At 51.0% G+C, this 20657-nt stretch overlaps 1 protein-coding gene across 9 annotated transcripts in view; it reads right to left on the reverse strand.

Annotated features, from left to right (window-relative positions):
- Positions 1 to 20089, reverse strand: part of IQSEC1 (IQ motif and Sec7 domain ArfGEF 1) — a 281230-nt gene extending 261141 nt beyond the window's left edge. For 5 of the 9 annotated variants that reach the window (XM_038149061.1, XM_038149059.1, XM_038149058.1 and 2 more), the window contains exon 1: positions 19146 to 20088. In XM_038149061.1, the coding sequence (XP_038004989.1) occupies positions 19146 to 19411 (266 nt within the window). In that variant the 5' untranslated portion in view covers positions 19412 to 20088. Of the gene's footprint in view, positions 1 to 19145 lie in introns of all 9 variants that reach the window. The other 4 variants (XM_038149060.1, XM_038149069.1, XM_038149057.1 and 1 more) reach the window with 2 other exon arrangements.
- Between the last annotated feature and the right edge of the window lie 568 nt (positions 20090 to 20657).

Genomic DNA, 20657 nt, shown 5'->3' on the forward strand with positions numbered 1-20657 from the left:
TAACACGTGACACTTGTAAGAGCACAGCCAGACCTGAGAAGAGGCATCAGTGCATGACAGTCTCCAAAAGATCAGGGAAAGATGACCCAAAAACGTGGTGTAAGGGTAACCTTTGAAAACCAAGTTCACATCTGTCCTAGGTTGACTATATGATGCTTTTATCCCGAATCACCCTGTTCTGTTTATGGTGAATAATGAGTTTTGCACCTTTAAGACTTGTTCCAGAGAGTGAAGGGGGGAGAGAAGAAGCACGCAGTTTGTTTCCAGACACTGCTCTCACTCCTCCATTCCTGCTCCTGCACTGTGCTGTCTGCGGATGGACAGACAGCGGGACAGAGCTCTCCTTTGTTTTAGTTAGTTTTAGCTAGTTGAGGCAAAGAAGTTCCCTGGGCTGTGTTTTTTTCCTTTTTCTGTGGACCTGTTTAAACCTGCTCTGGCCCGAACACCCAGCAGAGCAGCGGCAGCGCGCACCTGCGCCACCGGGCCGGGCCTGGGCCGCGCATTTCCAGCACCGGAGGGACTGATAAGAGACTGAGTGAGCTGAGCTGCAGCCCGGGGAGGGGGCTTTTCTGAGTTTGTCACCTCTTTTGGAGCAGCAAGGGGTTTTATTGTTTAATATTGTTTAGGTTTTATTGTTTAATAAACAGAGTTTTCCACTTTTCTCCAAGGAGGTATTTTCTCCTGGACTGGTTGGGGGGGAGGGGCCAATTGATTCTGCTTTCCTAGAGGAGTCCTTTTGGGGGTTCTCTCCCAAATTTGCCCTGAACCAGGACAACACCTAACAGAATCAGAAGAAATTAAGAATTAGAACGAAGTGTCCTCGCATAATCTGTTTGGACAAACAGATGTTAATTGGCCCAGTGCTCGTATTACCAACAGTCGATGAACCAAGCCCTGAATTTCAATGCAAAGGTGATCCCTTCCTAAGAGGCAGAAATAAGGAGAACACCTGCTCATGTGCTCCAGGTGTTTGAGGCAGGGAATGGCAAAGAGGACAAGAGCAACAGCCTTGGTTAATGATTGACATTCAGAGCCAACCCTCAGCTGAAGGCAGAGCTGCACCCCACAGATGCCTGGAGAGGCTGCCCAGGACAGAGGGCAGTGTTAAAGAAATAAAGTAGGGATTTAGTAAAAGATCTTCAAGGGATGCAGTATAAGAGCCCGAGATGTACACCCAAGATGGACCCCAAGTTTTCACACTTTTATAAGTTTTGGTCCATTTCCATATTGGGGTTAACTGTCCAACTCCAGCTCCAGGTAATGCAGTCCCATCCTCCCAGTCTGCTCTCCTCAATTCTCTGTTGTTTGCACTTTTTGGGCCCAAAGCTGCAATGGTGTCCTTGGTTCCGGGGCTGGAAAAGGATTGTTGTGAGGAGAATTTGCCAACACTTTATATGAAGTTCAGAGTTATACGCTAATGTAGTACAGAATCTGGAAAATATGAAAGCTAAAACCTAAGGCAGCAGCACCTCTCAGAAAGTGAGCAAGTTTTCCAACAGCTTCATCTTTCACTGGGGTGGGCACAAAACCAGATGTAAACAAAGCCTGGAGCCCACTCCTCATCCTCTCCTCAGAACATCCTTCCAGCAATGGTGGCAGGAACACAGTAGTAGTTTTTGACTTGGGATTAAAAATACCCGAGGATGTGTTCCAAGCAAGACAAGACATTAAGTCACATACCCCTTTTAATTGCATTTCACATGGCATTTACAGTTGGGTTCTCTGGATCCCTTTTCGGGAGGGAGAAGAGGAAAGAGGGGGAAGTCCTGTGTTTTCCAGGCTGGCTGTTCTGGGAGGATTTTCTTCCCTTTCTTACATAAAGAACAAGCTCTTCATTAATGCCAAGGATCCAACAGCAGATGGTTCCAGCAGTCAGCACTGGTGCTATAAGTAGGTTCTCTACGCCTACTTCATGGAACTGGGATTTCAGCAACACTCCCGAGATGTGAATGGCAGAACTCCCTCAGAAGCGTGGCACAGACCCTCCCAGCTGCATCCCACGGATCAGGGCCAAATCCTGCCATTTCCAGCACTCCTGTGACAGCACAGAGAGCTGCAAGTCAAACAAGCCACTCGTGGCTACTCAGGAATTCTGCTGGCAGCTCGAGCAACAAAGGAAATACAGGCTCAGCAATTTAATGAATATCCTGATGCTTTGTCAGCAGCACTGGCCACTGAGAGCCCTGGCTAAACCTGCCACGCTTCTTAGTGCTTCAGGTTGATCCATTTATTTAATTATAAACAAGAGATCAGACAGCAATTCATTTTGCTTTGTTGGGAGGTGGGGGTATTTTAGTTACTTTTTTAAGTCATTAAGTCCAAGTAACAGCAAACTTTGTGCCCTTTTCTACTGCAGTGCTAAGATTTTTCTCAGAATAACCCAGCTGTGAATTTCCTTAAAGTTCATTGTGTGCTTTAAGTGTTGTATAGTAGCAAAAAACTTCTGAATTAGAACATCAGCTACCCACAACTGCAGGTAGCTCCTCTCAAGGAAGACTGTCCATTTGCTGGATCTCACCAGATTTCAAAATAAGTATAATCAAAATAAAGGAAACATCAAAAAAAACCCCACAATTCTAAAAACACAGAGCTGCCAGTGTACCTGAAAACACCATAAATATCAGTTGTAAAGTGTTCTCCAAGAAAAAAAAAACAACAAACCCCAAACAAAAAAACAACACCTTCAGCTAGAAGTATTTAAATATCCAAAAGCAGAAGAAAATCCAACGGGTAAATAGAGTGTGGCTGCTGGGCAGGAAGACTGTTAAAGGCTTTCTAAGGTAAAACTGTATTTGGATATATCCTGAAAAACCCAAGGTCCAATGAACTGCTTAGTCAAATACACTGTAGATATTAAAATACATACTTTTTAACAAAAAACACAAATATTAACATGAAACTTCACTGTAGCTCATTTTTACTGCATCAACTCTTAAGTTGTGGCATATCACTCTTGTTTGCAAAGCTCTAAAAGTCCTTTTTCATTAGGGGGAAAAAGAGCAGCTGGGGCATCCCCACCCCCCCTGCCTCTGATCCAGGCAGGCTTCGTGTCCCAGCACAAAAAGGCAGCAGAGAAAAGACCCGGCCAGAAACATCCAAAACTACAGTGAGGATGCTCCCAGGCAGCCAAAACACTTCAAGCTCATTTTTCAACCTCACCATGGCCACCCCAGCCTGAATGAGCTTCCCCAGGCAGCACAGGGAGTGCAGAAGGATGAGATGGAAAAGAATGCTCCAGGAGAATCGGGAGCAGGGAGAGGTGTCCGAGGCAGACACACCTGATTTCCTCCTTCAGCACTCCCCGTGCTATATTTAGCACTCACTCAAATTGTGCAACCACCACGGAATATTCTGTTGGGTGAGGAAGGACAAAAGGATGTCAGTGGCTGTTCTGCCATCTTTGGTTGATTGAGGTAAAATAAAGGTAAAAAGGTGTGAAAAGCCACCAGAATCTGAGACTTTTGGTGAGTTTGAGGGTTTGGTTGTTTTGGGGCTTTTTAGTTGGTTGGTTTTTTCATTGTGTTTATTGGATTTTTTAAAGAAAAACTAGCACATAATGGGAAGGCAGGTTTTCCAAAGTATAAATTACTGTCCACACTACTTTTATGAAGGGAAACAGGATTTTTTTTTTCTTGCTATCAAAGCAAGTGAGTGAGCAGGGCTGGGTTTTTCAGTTGCCTTAAGTAAGGCTGCAGTGATGTATTCCTTCAGCTCAGTCTGCAGCATGAAAAATCACATTGTCAGAAGTGCAGAACATAACTCAGCCATCTCAGTAGCAGCCTTCTCCCAGAGCTACCAAAGCAGCAAACCCTAAAGCAAGTATTTTACACAGAAATACCATAATTAATAGTTAATGAGTGGTGCCGTGCTGCTGCCTTCTGCTGTTTGTAATCCTGTCCTACCAACAGGAAGCCTTCAACGTGGACTTTGATGATCACCAGTGCATTACTGGTCACAAGTAAATAAAAAGATCTGCAGCTCCGTGGGTAGTGAGACATCAGAAGAATTAGACATTGGTGTTAAGTTTGAAAATAAATGTAAAGAACTCACATCCCCATGAAGGAAGTGAATAGAAAAGCCAGTACAAAATTGTCATGTGAGGCCAAGCTAACAGATGGACCCCAAATATAAACTCCTGGAGGTTAGGAAAGCTCAGCAAAGCCAAAGTTAAATCTGGAGGGGTATCAGTAGTGCTTCTAGAGGAGCTGAGCAGAGCAAGGATGGCAGGAATCTTCCCAAAGCTCTGCTTTTCAGATGAACAGGGAGAAGGGCTCTGCCCTAAAATGAGGAAATTCCCCAAGAGCACCAGGGTTTAGAGCAAGAGCCTCAGCCTTTACATCAGAGAAAGGGGCTGGTCAGTGGAAAGAGAAATGCACAACAAGAACAAAGTCACTTGCTCTCCAAATGCTGCAATGCAAGGGGAGATCATAAATTAAGCAGATAAATAACTTTGTCTGCTACCAGCTCTGCTTGGGCATGTGGTATTTTGAGACAGGATTTTTTTAAACACTGAGGAATAACAGCGAAACTTGCTTTTCTGGACACCCTGCTAGGGAACAATTCCTAATTCCCAATCTCCCATCCATCCCTGCCCTCTGGTACTGGGAGCCATTCCCTGGCTCCTGTCCCTCCAGGCCTTGTCCCCAGTCCCTCTCCAGCTCTCCTGGAGCCCCTTCAGGCCCTGGAAGGGCTCTGAGCTCTCCCTGGAGCCTTCTCCTCTGCAGGTGAGCAACCCCAGCTCTGCCAGCCTGAGTTCTTTACAAGAAGACTTCCCATTCCAGTGATCACCCAGGAGGTCTGGAGCTGCAGAGCAGCAGCTCATGCATTCAGCCCTTCTGTCCTCACACCTTCCCAAGTGCATGGGCAGAGTACCAGTACCTCCATACTTTAGATCAAACACAAAATTAGCCAAGAGAGAAGAGAACTTACCAGCTTTGACAGCATCCCAAGCTTCCCCGTCACCAGGCACCGCTGTTGATTTTGGCTGTTTCCACATCCCAGACAATACTCTTATTGCAGCTCAGATCTCTAACTTCTTTCAAACAGACAGCTAATAAGAGATTTGAGCTTCTCCACCTCCCAGGAATTGAACACATGGAGATCAAGCCACCCCACACTGACATTGCTCTTCAGAAATAAAAGCAACCTGCTTCAGTTAAAGAAAGATATCATTGATTCTGACCAAGAATTCCAGTAAAACTCACTCCCTGATCAGCTGGAAGAAAGTCAAGCAGCAGCACACTTGAGTCTTTCCTGTTACTTTCCCTGCCCTACAGAAAATATTCCAATTGGTGAAGGTAATATTGTGTAGTGAACATGAGTTATTCAGGCAGACTCCCATCCTTTGGGAAGGAGCAGATCTGTGGCAGTCAGGAGATCCCTACAAGCAGCAGCTCCTGCCCTGTTAACTCCACCAGCCCAAAGAACCACTCAGCATAGGCAGCAAAGTGGAAATCCTGTGCTCAGTTGAGCAGCTGACATAAATTTGAGATATTTTGTTGGCATTTCAGCTACCAAGGAGCATGATGGCTTACAAATTGGCTATTTGTCTCTAAATGCTCTTTCTAGGTCCTTTTTTAAGGGTTTTAGAGGAAAGCTTGAAGGGTTTGGCTCAAAAGGCTTTGAGTGTTTAGCTTGTTCCTGTCCATACCTGTCCCTGGGGAAAACAGAACCAGTCGTGATTACTGGTCAGTCTTCTGAGGACTGGAATTATCTGCAGAATCACAGAGCCTGTCACACCAGTTCCATCACACCTGTCACACCAGGCATTTGTTATTACAACAGCAGGCTGCTGAACAGCCACTTCACACAATCTACTCCTAGACAGAATTCCCGAGCATAAATCAGCATAATGCACGAAGACTGACCAAGTTCCAGACCTGCATGAGCTGAATTATTAAGCAAAGCTCTGGTGACCTTTGCCAGGTGCCTTTGTAAGGTTAGTTAAGTATGTTGGCGATGCTGAGGTTCATTGCATTGTTAGCATGAGTGTAGTATATTCCCAATTAAATCACATTAGCTGGAAAAGGACTTTTCATCTCATTCTGAGATGTTTAATGATTTCCTTCACTCACTGCAAGATGACTCAAATAGCCTGAGAGGGTCATGCCATGCCACACAGAAACCACCTCTGCTCCTTGCTCAAAGCCTGGGAAGTACCTATTTAAAGACAAAAAGTCACTCAAAACAAGAGCAGTGTCACAGGAGCAAAGCTACAGACTCAGACCACACGCAGCACTCCCTCAGCAGGCAGCTCAGACTGGCACCTGATTTACCAGCAGTTTTCCTTACTCCAGAGTAAAATTCTCCAGTGAGGTCCTAATAGTGCCCAGAGTCCTCAGAGCCAAGTGAGGCCAAGGAAACAACAGATTTTTCATGAGCAAGTGGAGGTGAAGATCGTGGCTTATGTCAGCAAGTTCTGGTGATGTCTCACATTACATAAGGAAAGCTCAGTGCTGGGAAGCACTTTCCTCAAGAAGTTACATAACTCTGCAATGTGTTTTAAAGAATTCTCCTTTCTTGCTTTCAGAGCAAGCAGGATAGAGGGCAGAGAACCCTCATCCCCCTGAGCAGGAGCTGCTCTGATCAGATGCATTTTAGTGGAGATAAGATTGCTGGAGGATGTTGTCAGATGGGTGAAAAAAAGGCAGGTGAAGGAAAAAAAAAAATCACTCCCAGCACATAAAAACACCCTGTGAGATGAGAGCCTGGTGCCTATTTTGGAGCACCAAAAGCAGCAGCAGGCTCTCAGTCATGAGTTCCAAGACAGGAACGTTTCTACCACCCTAAAGTTGTCACTATATTGAAGGAGAGCAGAGAGAGCAGGAAAAACCACACAAACCATGATGTTCTCTCCGCTTTTCCAAGGATTGTTGGCTTCCTCTAAGGTGTGAAGTACCCCTGGAGACCCTGAGGTGTCACTGATCCCCTTGGACAGCCCTGAGCCATGCCCAGGCTCCAGCACACCCCACTGAGGGATGTGTGCTCACACACTGAGCTGCTCCTGAGCTCATCTCTGCAGCCCCCAGAGCTCCCTCAGCCCTGCCCCAGGAACATCAGCAGGTCCAGAGGGGACACAGGGACACTCCACAGAGAGCACAGCCTGCAGTGACCCCCGTGTGGCATTCACATTCTCTGAACAGAGAGAGACATAATTCTCTCTCTCAGGTTTTTCCTGGAGAAGCACAGAGATCAAACAATTCTTATCTTATTTACTGCTCCTGTGTTTTGGAACACGTGGAATGTGTTGGAAGATTATTTACCTAAAGGAATTTGCTTGATTGGATTCTGGTGTGAGTGTTTTGTTTTCTTGACCAATCTCTGCAAGCTGTGTCCCAACGGGCAGTCAGGAGATTTGGTTTTGTTGAGTGCTTGTGCAGTTTCAGTTTAGATGTGGTGTAATATAGTATAGAATAATACAGTTTAATAAAGTAATTAATTAGCCTTCTGATATCACGGAGTCCACCTCATCATTCTTCCAGCTCAGGGGCACCCTGGTAATCCAATACCCCTGGTCCTGGCAGCCTGAGGCTGCAGCCACCACCCACCTTGATGCTGCACAGGACTGCACTGCTGCAGCCCTTGGGCACAACCAAAACCCCATTTAACCACAGTGCTCTGAAGAGATTTCAGCAAATCTCCTTTTTAGGGTTAAAGGCAACCTGTGCTGCTCAACACAGAATCCAGATCCAAGTCCAACCATTCTCTTTTTTTAAGCACCAAAGGCCAGGAAATGTGTAAGGCACAACCATGGCAACTGGGGAAAGCAGGAGCAGAAATTAATTTCCCTGCCTCCCTCCTTGAGTTCCAGTCACCTGCACATCAGGCTCTGATTAAATATTAAACCAGCACTAAGGTGAGCTCCATCTACAGCAGGACATGGTCACAGGAGCCTGGCATGGGCCTGGCAAGCTGCATGCCACTTGAAATAAATATGAGCAGGAAGATCTCTTGACCTTTAATTCAAGAGATCTCTCCTACCTTATGTGAAGTAGTTTTTATCACCCTTTTAGAATTCCCTTGCAATGCAAGCCAGGAGCAGCTATTGAATTCCATGCACAGTCTCAGATCACTGCCTTCAAAGTTTTCCTCCTAAGCCATTTGGAAAAAAAGGTCACAGGTAAGTTCCTTCACTCCTGATTCTCCTCCCATCCATGCCTGGCACTTTAATCTCCAAGCACTTGACTGGCACAGCCCACTGGGCAGGGGGAGTGCTCCATGTCAGCACTAACTCTGTATAGCACTGGTGTCACAGCCTCAGCAAACCTGAAATAAAGTCAGCTTCCTCCTTTCCTGAAAGACAAAGTCATTCTCTCAACCCTTGACAACCTCAACCAATCAAGAAGTGGTGGACTCAATTAAAAGCTTAAAATAGAACCAAGCCTGAAAGCTGAGCATAGATTTTTTTTCCATATTCAAACCTAGCTGGTTCATTTGCATTAGATCCCAGCTCCCCCTGGCACGGCAGGGCCTCACTCTTTGGGTCTCAATCAGGGAGATCAACACCAGGAAAGGCTGTGCTAAATGAAGAGGAAAATCCTCCAAGAAGGAGCCACAGGATGGGTCAGACATCTCCACTTTACCTTCCTGCAATGAGAGGCTGCTCACCTCTGTGGCATTACAGACCCAAGTTATGTGCGTGAATTGAGATACAAGATGTTAGAGGCTATTTTTGCCTTTAAAGAGATCAGGACAGAGAGTTGGATTTTAGCAGTGAATTTTACCAAGAGTCACACTGAGGGTTTGGGAATGCCCACCCACAGGGTGAGTGAAGCAGAGAGCCAGGCAGGATGAACAGACTAAAGGAGATGTTCTTTGGAGTGCACTCAGCTTCTCCAGCTTGAGGCCAAAATCAACTTCTTCTGTCGCGGGCTACACAGAAAGATGGAGTGCAAGGAAAGTCAAAATACGCTTATTCTCCACAACACAGAGCCATTAATCAGAACTCCCAGCAGCAAATAAAACCCCCAGGGGATATTCCTACAACTGTGAATTCCTTCTTTGCTGTCACTACAAGGACTTTCCACAGAAACAGCCCAATCTGCTCTCAAAGGACACCACAGCACAAGCTGGAGAAAGGCAGCCTAAAACACAGGGCACACAGAGCACACACACCCCAGATCATGGTGCCACTGGATCCTGGCACTCGAGTCAAGAATTTAAAGTAATGATCTGTCAGGGTGCTTTGGGTTTGAATAACAATGCTCAAATTTCCAGAGGAACACCTGCCTGCCTCCCAAGGCAGCCATGAGGGGAACAAAGCACCATCAAGCAGAATGTTTCTGAGCCAGCTCCTGCTCTGAATTCCCGGGCAAAAGGAAGGTGAAGGGCCAGGTGAGCAGCAAGGATGAAGAAGAAGGATGGCTCAGGGCTCTGCAATCCCCTGAGGTCCCTCCAAAGCCAGCACAGCACAAGGTCCCAGTTGCACCACAGGAGGGGAATCCCACCTGCAGCCTGCCCTAGGCATGGGACTCAGGGCAGCTCACATCCCCTGCCCTGCCATGGACCTTCCCCTTCAATTCCCTGCCCTGAGCATGAACCCCAGCACAGCACTGAGGAGACCATCCCCAGAGCAGACCTGGCAAATAACCCCTGCAACAGCTCTGGGTGCACACAAAGGCTCAGGTGTCCTGCCCGTCCTGCCAAGAAACCATGCTAAAAGAATACGGTTATCTACTACAGTCCATTACAAGTGGGTTTGCTTTCTTATCATTTGTCAAAAACAAAAAATCACCTTAATTCTAGTGAAATATAACTATCTAAATTCAGAAAACCATACCACGAGATCAAGGCTGCAGACTGATGGGACCTGAACTGGAAGCCAGTCATTTATCTGGAATGACTCACATGCATCCCTGACATTTTGCTGTATTTCCAGGACCATTAATAGCACACAGAAGACAAACATACAAGATTTTATATTCCCCACATGTGAGCAGAGAACCATTACACTCACAGAAAAACAAAACGCTGCTGCAGTGAACCTCTGAAATTGAGGCAAGCTGGGCCAGTCGAGCAAAGAAAGGTCATGCCCACCTCACATTAAAGTATTTACTCACATTAAAGTATTTACTCACATTAAAGTACTTACTCACATTAACGTGTCCCATTCCTTACCTGTAACCAGCCCCAGCAAGGCACTGAGGTCTTCTGACCCAAATCTGCTGCTCAGCTCTGCCCAACCCCAGCATTCCCCTGAGCACTGAGGTCCCACCTGGCCGTGGGAGGGTCTCACCAGCTCCTCCTGGGACACTCACCTGCAGGCACTCAGGTCCCCATTGACACCACCCTAATGAAGGTACCGCTCCTTAACTCAGTGATTATCAACAGCTGCTCTGCTCACTGAGATGCAGTCAGAACTTCAGCGAGATGATTCTTTGGTTTCAGAAGAGCTGGGTGGCCTCAGCCCCCTCCTTGTCCCAGGTCACCAGGTGTGTTTTCTTCTGCAGAGAGCCCAAGCTCTCCCAACTCATCCCTTTATCACGGACATTCCTGTAGAAGCTTTTCTTGCTGTCCTTGATGTCCCTGGCCAGATTTAACTCCACCAGGGCTTCAGATTCCCCAACAGAATCCCTGTCTAGAGACAATCGCCCTGTGCTCCCCCATAGCTCCATGTTCCACGCCCAAAAGGAGCAATTAAAAGCTCCCAAGTCACCTGCAGTAATTGTGAGCCAGGAGAAATCCAGCAAAGATGGAAAACCCTGACAAACATCAACTCCCAGCTGCATCCCAAACCCTGCAGAAGGCCAGGAGATTGCTTTCCCACCTTCCCCTGCTGCTTTCTTTGCCTCATCACAGAATGAAGCGAATTCACACTTAGTAGGTCTGAATTGCTGTGCTGCAGTTAGAGATGTATGACATGCATGCCTTTGTCTCCACTTGTGTTTGCTGGGGAAGTCTGACTAGAAATCTTATTAACATGCAAATAATGTATATTATATTTCAATCAGTCGCTATAGAGAGCTACTCAGTAGCAGCATTTTTCTTATCTAGCACAGCAGTAGCACTCACTCAGTCTACTCAGACACCTCGCACCAGAATAATTTCTTTCCTGAGAACATTTTAAAACGGCACCACTTGAAAAGAAAGTTTCCCTCGGCACTTCAAGACAAAACTTCGCTCATGAATCTTCAGCTGCGTTCGCAGCAGCCCTTCCGACGTCTGGGGAGATGCAGGAGGAGCGGAGATGTTGCCATTGGAAACAGTCCCACGCTCCAGATGAGCCTCTGGAGCTGAGCAGTGAGAGCGGAGCCAGCAGAGGGAGCACGGCCCGGGATGGGGACCGGGATGGGGACCGGGATGGGGGCACCCCCAGGCTCACAGCTCCACAGCCGACAGGACACAACAGCCGGGAGAAAAACCCGCGAGTCGGGGATTCAGGTTCTGCTGGCAAAACTGCTCTGTTCTGCAGCGCTTCACCCTCTTCAAATATTTTGGCCACTTTGCAGCAGGCTCAGCTCTGGAGCCAGGCTGGCAGAGCTGGGGGTGCTCACCTGCAGAGGAGAAGGCTCCAGGGAGAGCTCAGAGCCCCTGCCAGGGCCTGAAGGGGCTCCAGGAGAGATGGAGAGGGGCTGGGGACAAGGCATGGAGGGACAGGAGCCAGGGAATGGCTCCCACTGCCAGAGGGCAGGGATGGATGGGAGATTGGGAGGGAATTCCTGGCTGAGGGGGAGCCCAGAGCAGCTGGGGCTGCCCCTGGATCCCTGGCAGTGCCCAAGGCCAGGTTGGGCAGGGCTTGGAGCAGCCTGGGACAGTGGAAGGTGTCCCTGCCATGGCAGGGGTGGAATGGGATGATTTATGGTCGCTTTCAACCCAAACCAGCCTGGGATTCATTCTCTGATTTTAACATTATTAGTTTTTCCTGCCACAAACCACACAAACAACATCATTAAACTCAAACAAGTTGGTTTCGAGCCACGAGGGCACCCAGGATCTTAAGAGGCTTGTTTGTCTGAAGTGTGCTGTTTAACACAACCATTTCTCAGCCCAGCTGAGCAGCCCATTAGGAGAAGATCATTAACTCTGACTTGCCCACTGTAAAAGCCATCAGTCCCACTGCTCCTTGGGCCAAGGGCAGAGAACAGGTCAGCAGGAGGGACTGAGGAGACACCTCCTGCTCCTGTCCTCAACCACAGGGCAATGACCATTAAGAGCAACAATTCCTACCCACATTTCTGGTCAGCAAAACCAGCATCTCTCCCACAACAGCTGAGAATTCCAGTATTTTAGGAAATGCTGTGAAGGATCTGGAGAGGAATTCCTAGCAAGGAATGCGGGAGAAAGAGCAGCCCCGGGAGAGGTACCCAGCAGCCAGCAGGATGTACCATCACATCCATCTCTTCAAACCACGCTGCTCTGCTGCACCACAGCCTGCTCACACTGTCTCCATTTCCAATTCTACAATTCTGCTGAGAAAAACAGTGCAATTAGGCAGGGACACGGGCAGAAAGGAATTATGACAACCTCATTCACGGGCTCGCTGAGCTAAGATGAAAGGCAGGAGCGCTGGCAGGTACAGCCTGAAAGTATCTGCAGGCTGCAAAACACACCAAAAAAAGGTGCAATTAACATAATAGAGAGGGTCTGAGTTGGAATGATGGGATCAAATTAGAATAATGCAAGTGTGGGCTGCACATCGGGAATTACTCCTGACCTGCAAAATCCACTTACCTAAGCAGCTTCCCACACACCTCCTTGGGGCCTGGCATGGGATGACCTCCCTGCGCCTGCACACAGGAGCCTGGGGCAGAGCACAGTCCCATGGAACAAACCCACGGGTACAGGCTGCCTGCTCTGGGGGCAGCTCTGCCCAGACTGGGGGCTGTGACCCCAGCTGAGCCATGAACTCCAGGGAAATTCAGTGCACTGTGATGCTCTGTGGGTCTGCAGCACACCACAGCCACCAAATTGAGTAGTGTCAAAGAGGTGCTGCTCCTCCTGCCCTTAAGAAATCCCTGGAGGAAGGCACACCCTCTGCACCCACTCTGGCCACAAGACACTGGGTTCAGCTCAGCACCACTGACCAGCACATCAAGAGCCAACTTCTGCTGGGTCTGAAAAATCAAATGAAGCTTTTTGAGATGCTGCTTGCAAGGAGGATTTAAGAATTTACTATTTCAATGTTAATAATTTAGTCCCCTATCAGTATGCTGTAGGAAAACACCTTGAAATGCCTGGCTCTTTTTCTTTCAGAGCTTCTGTGATCTGCCCTCAAATCAGCTCTTCCTGAAGACACTTTTTTGGATGTGCTGTATTTTGCTTCAGGTTTTCAAAAGAGCTGCAGCTGATTTTTTTTTTTGCCAGAACATACCTTCCCTAAGGACTGAAGGAGCCTCATCCTCCTAAGCAAATAGCCAGGGCAAGGAGGCTGCAAGGTTCAGAAATGTGCATGCCTGTTCTTCAGCTCCTCCCAAAGGTTTGTCACTTGGAGTGGACAAAGCTCAGCATCCCTCACCTAGCAGGAAGCTCAGGTCCTCAGAAGCAACGCTGACTTTTAGGGTTGACCCCAAAAACATTGCCTGATGCTCCAACCCAAACTCGCCAAGTTCTGAGGAGCCAAGAACAGACTGAGGTGCTGCAGTGAGAGCCTTCTTCCACAGGGGCCATCCTGCTCCTCTGACTGCTGTGGTTTCTGGTAAAACCCAGCAAAGACTGGCAATCCAGACCAGGAGAGGCCTTCCCTTGCCCTCCTTGGGTGGGGACAGCCAGCAGTGTCCTGCTGTGAGCTCCACACCTGTGCATGCACAGAGCAGCAGATCCAGCCTGGCCTGCAGGAAAGGCTTGGGAGAGAGGGAAGGGATGTTCAGACCTGCTCTCAGAAATCACAGCAGCTCTTGTTGCCTCACCAGGCCCCAGCATCCATGCACATTTCCAGATCTTTTCCAAAAGTGCATCTCTGGAAGTGCTTTTCAGTTTCCTCGAGAGCGAATTCATAAGGAAGGCCATCAAAGCAGCAAGGAGCACAAAAATGCACTTTGTTCTTAAAGTTCAGAACACAACTGCAAAGTTGGGATGCTCAAAAGCTGTGCACTGTGTCAGCACAATAAAAAGCTTCATCAGAGGAGGATTCCACATCCAGCGAGTTCTGGTAATTCTTTGGCACTGCTCTGCTCTAAACGGGACATATTTACTTCAAGTTTTGAAACCATCTTTAAAGCTATTGTGTTACAGGATGGGTTAGTTTCTGCTACACTGGTTATCTCTCTCAAAACAACACCTATTTCTGCTGTTCTCTTTCTGGACCATGTTCTCCCTCCCTCCTCTGACTTCCCAGGAACTTTATTGATAACCAGCATTCTGCTCTGTCATCCCTGTGCTCCTGGCACCCCCTCCCTGCCCTGGTTTATTGATTATACAGCACACATCAGCTTTCAAATGAATTTGTCTTTATGTGTTATCGTTTAGCTTAATGTTTAGCAGCTATTAAGTACCAGAATTTGCCAATATTTCAGAGATCCAAAATAATTTAGTTGAGTTTAGTTAGCAAGTTCACATCTTCTTACACGTCCTCACACTATTGATTTCCTGCAGCCTGCCAGCACCACAAATGCCTGTTCTAAGGGATGCTCACCCCTGTGCTGCTGTCCAAATCACAATAATGACCCCAAAATGAGGGCTCCAAAAGCACTCCCTTCAGTGTGAAGCCCTCACTCTCAGGGCTCAGCAGTCCCACCATTCCAGTTATGGATTGAAAATGAAGCAAACAGAGTTCTGTTATTTGAAGATGCAAGTTTCTGCCCAAAGCTGGAATTACACCATCCCTACCTGCTACAGGGCTGACAGGACACACAGCACCCTGCAGGAATAACCTGCTCACCCTGGACACAACCTGTGCTTCCCACATGGACGCATCCCTCACCAGCTGAGCCCGACAGACACGCAGGGGTGCATCCCTGGTAAGAACTGCCCTGGCGCTGCAGACTTCCAGCCACAAACCACACTTGCCCAGCAGCTGCTGGAGGAACAGGACCCAGCAGCAGCGCCTCATCTCCAGCCCTGCTGCCAAGGAGGCAGAGAAGGCAGAAGCGGCCCAAGCAGGAGCCTGCTGGAGCAGCTGCTGGGTTCCTCCACTTGAGCACACAAAACACAAACAAGCTGCTGCTCGAGCGGCGCAGGCAGGGAGATGGGATTTACGTCATCCCGACAGCCTGCCTGAGCAAAGGATATCTCTGGAGGGAGAGAAAACAAGCCCTGCTGGTCTCCGCACTAATGCAATGTCTGGCCTGCTGCTGAGGCTGTGCAGGGCAGCTCCCAGCGCCGGCAGCCACAGGCCAAGTCACAAGCTGGCTTATGTAGGGCACAAAGCAGCCTTGACATGTGACTGTCGCCAGAGCAACAACTTCAGCCACTCCGCCGCTCCCAGCACACCTCACCCACAGCCCGGCATCTCCCAGACGCTCTGGGGGTGTCTCACGGCTCCAACCCGGGGCTGCCATGGCCCAGAGAACAAAACCAGCCCCAGATTCATTTAAAAATAAATCAGCCAGGCCCGGTGCAGAAGTCAGACCGAGCTGCAAACACAGCCCCTTCAGACTGTTCTGTCTGAGCAGACAACTCTGCTCTGCCTCCGGCTCAGCCTCTCACCAGGCACCTCCTCCGTGAAAAAGCAGCACAGTTTTTAACTTGATTAGGATAAGCACAAACATCCCTCCCTAACCTGCAAGGCGCCAGTGTTGAGCTCTCATACACACAAAACTGTCCTTGTATAGATGTGGAAAATGCAGTGCATTTGGGTTTACACCCCCCCAAAAAAGTGCATTAACGAATTACGCCAAGGAGCTGAGCTATAGAGGTTCTTGCTGCCTCTCAAACATTAAATGAAATGGATTCGCTCAAAATTAGTCTTATGCAACTCAGAGTTAAACATCTTAATGAGTTAAACACCTATTGTTATCTTCCTCATGCTGATTCATCACGTCTAACAAAGCCTTGTTATCAACTCTCATTTCCACCGGTGCATTTTAATGTTGATTTGCTCTCAGCAAATCATTGTAAAATTAGTGAGACCGCCCCCAAACCTTTTTTGGTCTGTCCTTGTAAGATAAGCAGCACACCTGCACCTGCTCATCCAGCCCTCTGCTCCTCCCTCCCTTCTTCTATCAGCAGCTACCACAGAAGAAGATTTTTCTTTTCCCACTCTGTGATTTTCTGGAAGTGCACAGACCAGCTTATTTTTATATATTTATATGCATATTATTGGACTGAGTGTCTTTCTTCCAGAAGTCCATCTCAGGGCTCATAAACAGTTCCCCTCCTCACAAGCTACAGAATTTCTATAACTACACCAGCTTTTCCAAATTATTTCAGCAGCCTTCACCTGTATATTCCTTCCATTGTAAGAACTGAAAACTTATAGGACTTGTGATTTTGTTGTTTTGGTTGTCAGTTTCTTTACTATCTTTCATTAAGACCTAACCATAGTCATATTATCTCATCTAACTTTTCCATACTTCCTTTTATACAAGTTAACCCCATCTGGCAATATGGGACCCCTGTCAGGGAGCCACAGCCACACAGGTGGAGCTGCTGCAGGACAGGAGTCTAAGCAGTTTAGAAAAGTTGTTCAAGTCAAGGTACAAAACAACTTCTAAAAGCCCTGGTGTATTTGACTAAGAGAAGCCCTCTTTCCTCTAAAAGGGATTCCATTATTTTTAGCTTTGAAGTACAAAAGTGTCAGGAAGAGCAGTGGTCACTGCCTATTTCAGCATCACTGGCACCTGACACTGAACTTCAGCAAACAAGGGATCCTCATGCCCCACCCACACATCCCCGAGGTGAGTGGGACAATTAGGTCTGAGGAAACTGAGGCTGAGCTCCTGAGAGCAAAGCTCCAGACCCCTGGAACCTGCAGGTTGGGCTGCCAGGAAGCTGAGGGAACCGTGGGACTGGGAGAAGCCCTTAAAACGAGGATATTATTCTCTATTTTCCAAGTTGGTGACTTCCTCCATCTTTTGCATCCAGCCAGAGAATAAACTGATGCCACGAGTGGCTCCTGCCCCTGCTCTGGACAGCGTGGGGTCTCAGCAGCCCCTGTGCCGGGCCCACGGGTGTGACGCACCCACCCAGCCAGGCAGGGCCACCTGCAGAGGAGAAGGGGCTCCCTCCCCCGGGAGAACAATTCTTAGGGAGGAGAGGGGACAACAGGACTGCTCAGCTGAAGGTGGCCCTGAAGCTGTGGCTCCCCAGGCAGGCACGTGGGCCAAGGGCCCGGCCAGATGCACAGGGCTGGCTCCCAGCTTCCCCACTAAGCCCCCAGGCTATGCCTCAAAGCAATACAACTCTGCCATAAATATCCCAGATTAATTCTGATCCCAGCATCAAATCCACTTAAGAGACTTAAAAAGCCTCCGAGTCCCCAGAGCTGCCTGCCCAAGGAGGGCTCTGCAAATGAGTCCTGGGCTGCAGAGAAGGAATATTATCAAACAAGGCAAGCCATTTGTACAATTTTTGGTAATGTCGTTTACAAGAGACAAATGGGACAAGATAGCTGAGTTGACATCTTGTACTACAGGCACAGCCACAAAAATCCTCGGGTACTGGACATGGAGGCACAGGATAGGATTAGTATAAATATTCTGTGTTTTCTGGAAACACCTCTTTCTCCTGAAGGGATGGATTGATTGATTGAATGATTGATTGATTGATAAATGACAGCATGCTCTCCCGTTTATTAAAGGAGCTATTTACTGTCAGAGAGACATCTCTGTTCGTAAAAAAAGACTAAAGTGATTACCCTAGCATCACAGAAAAGAAGGCCTGTTAACACTGACCGCGAGAAGGGTGCTGGGGAGGCAGAGCCCCTTCCCTTTCCAGTCTGCTCCCCTGCCAGGGGCAAGGCTTGGGAAGAGAAGCAGGCAAAGGGGACACTGAGTGACCAGCGACCCTTCTGAAGCCTCCACAGAGGCACGGAGAAAACGCTGCTATGAAGCGCCAGCACCGCCGACTCCGAGCCCAGCAGCGGCAGCAGCAGCACTTCCACCCTGCCGGCGGGAGCTCCCGGGACATCCCTGCTCGCACCGCTCTGCGGAGGGCGATGCTGCCGAGCCCAGCGGGGCTGCCCGAGCCGCTGCTCCGGACCCCGGCGGCTCCCGAGCGAGCGAGCGGCTCCTCCCGCAGCGGGACGGGCTCCCCAGGCATCCCGGGAACCCCGCGGCCGGAGCACGGTCCGGGGCTCGCCCTCCCTCAGGCGATGCCGTATCCCGCATCCCGGGGGCTGGCGGCGGCAGGGAGCCGCCGCGTCTGTATTTATAAACCTGAGGAATTCGAGCGCAGCGGATCACAAACAGCCCATTGTGCTGTGTCAAGCAGCGAAGTGGGCTCGTAATCCCATGCATGCTTTTCCCACTCCGCTCCGGGAAAGCCAAGCCTTAAATACTTTTCCAGAAGTAAAAACACGCCGGGATAGCGCCGACCTCAGTTCTTGCTATTCCCAAAACCGTGCTGCACGGGAACCGCGCAACTAAGCGGCTTTCGCAGCGCTGGGGAAACGCAGACGATTAATTACAGCTTAGAGAGGCTGGAATAGATGCGGCGGCCGGGAGCGAAGGCGGCCCGAACGGGGCGAGCTGGCGCTGGCCCGGGCCAGCCCGCGGGTGGCGAGCGGCCAATGTTTACTGACCCCGGGCCGGGTCACTTTCGATGGCGGCCGGAGCCAAGGGCCGCTCCTCGGCAGCGCCGCGGGGCATCTCCCGGGGGGCGGGCGGCTCCCCACGCTGGGTATCCCCCGCTCCCCGCGGCGCTCGGACCGGCGGCGAACACGCTACGGGAGAAGGGCAGGGCTCGCCCCGCTGCTCCCAGCGCCCCGTACCACCGCTCTGCCCGGGGCATCCCCCGAGCGCCGCGGGCGGCGGTGGCCGCAGGGACAGCCGTGGGCACGGCCGGCGGGGCAGCCGGGGAGCCCCGGCTCGAAACCCCCCGGGACCCCGGCCAGGGAGCGAGTGAGACACGGGCACCGAGGCTGGGGCCACCCCTCCGCAGCCCATGGCTGTCCCCCGAGCCGCCCGGGGCTCGCCCCTTGGCACACCGCGCAGGGAGTCCCGCTGCTGCCCGCTTCGGGCGGCCGAAGGCCGGAGGGGAAAGGGAAGGGAAACCCCGCTAGGGAAACCCCCTGCGCGAAAAAGGGGCAAAGAAGGGCGGACAGCGCTTACTTCTCGTGCCTGGCGTTCTCCTGGATGGCGCTCAGCACCCCCGGGGGCGCTGGGGGGACGCCCTGCTGGAGCCGGCATGTGGCCAGGTGCCGGTGATGCTCGTCCTGCAGACAGGCATTTTCGTGGTACAACTTGGCCACTTGCTGCTCCAGCTCGTCTATCCTCCGCTTCTGCTTCTCCAGCAGCTCCTGCTGCGTCTCGATAATCTTGTTCAGCTCCTTCAGGTACTCGGCCGCCTTGCTGGGGTTCTCGGCGGGGCTCTCCATGGCTGCCCCGCACCTCCGCGGCGCGGGAGGGGCAGGCGCCGGCCAGCGCGCTCCGCTGGCAACTTAAGCGAGAGGGAAGGAATAAATACCCCGGCGGAAAGCGGCGCCCCGCGGCCCCGCGCGTCCCCTCCTAGAGCCGCGGCTGCCCGGGCGGGCGGCGGCCCCGCGCCGCCATTGCTGCCGCTCGGCCCCCGCCGCCGAGCGAGGGCAGGGCCGCCGGCCGGGGGAGCCGGAGCCGCCGCCGGAGCCGCCCGGAGCCGCCCGGGCCCCGCCGCGCGGGCGCACCGCGCTGTCCCCGCGCCCGTCCCGCCCTGCCCGCGCCGCAGCCGGGCTCGCCCGTCGCCTGGCAGCGCCCGCGCCTCCGCCGCGCTCGGAGCCGGGCATGGGCAGGGGCGCGGGCCGTCCCTGCGCCGGGCCCGCCGCTCCCCGCCTCCCCCGCCGCCGCCGGGATGCGCTTAAGTAACGGCGGCCGCTCCTCCGGGGGGCCGGCGGGGGCTCGGCGAGTGCCCCATCCGCGCACCGCATCCCCATCCTCGCATCCTATACTCGCATCCCATGCCCGCGCCCCATCCCGGCGCGGCTCCGGCCCCGTTCCCCGCGGCGGGAGAGCCCCGGGAGAGGTGCGGGAGCGCTCTCGGGAGCGGGGCCCCGGGGCGGCGCGGGGAGCAGCGCGCTGTGCGCGGAGGCGGGCGGGGGCCCAGCCTGCGGGACCAGAGCTGTCCCTGCCACATCTGGGGAGCGGGCTCCCGTGGCGGGGGGAGGGCAGCGAGGGTGGCCCCCCGAGCCGGGCGCCCCAGCAGCACGCCCCAAGTCAGGTAGCAGAGCCCTCCGCCTCTCCCGTCAGCATCCCTGGCGTTAAAACCTCTCTTGGTGAAACGCCGCTTCCCGCTAAGGCTGCATCAAACCAAGAAAAGTTGCTGAGGTTTTGGGTCCTGTATCATCCCAAGTATGTGTTGGGAATGCTTGTGAGAACTGGGAGTAGGAAAGGGAAACGGAGAGATACTGCAGGAAGAAGATAGAAAGCTGAAGACGTGATTTTCTCCTCCCTTCCTCTTTATGTCTCCTTTTTTTCCCCCCCTAATTTTTCTACCTGTTCTCACCATCTTTCCACTTTTCACGTTTACAATTAATAAAATTTTCTTAGAGCGGTTGTTCTGCTGTCACCGTCGCCCCGACCCTTCGTGGTGGAGTCAACTCTTCCTCGCCTCTCCCAGGACGCGCCTGTGCCTCAGGAGCGCGGCCGGGG

This window comes from Motacilla alba, chromosome 12, assembly GCF_015832195.1.
Source record: "Motacilla alba alba isolate MOTALB_02 chromosome 12, Motacilla_alba_V1.0_pri, whole genome shotgun sequence".
Classification (NCBI taxonomy): domain Eukaryota; kingdom Metazoa; phylum Chordata; class Aves; order Passeriformes; family Motacillidae; genus Motacilla; species Motacilla alba.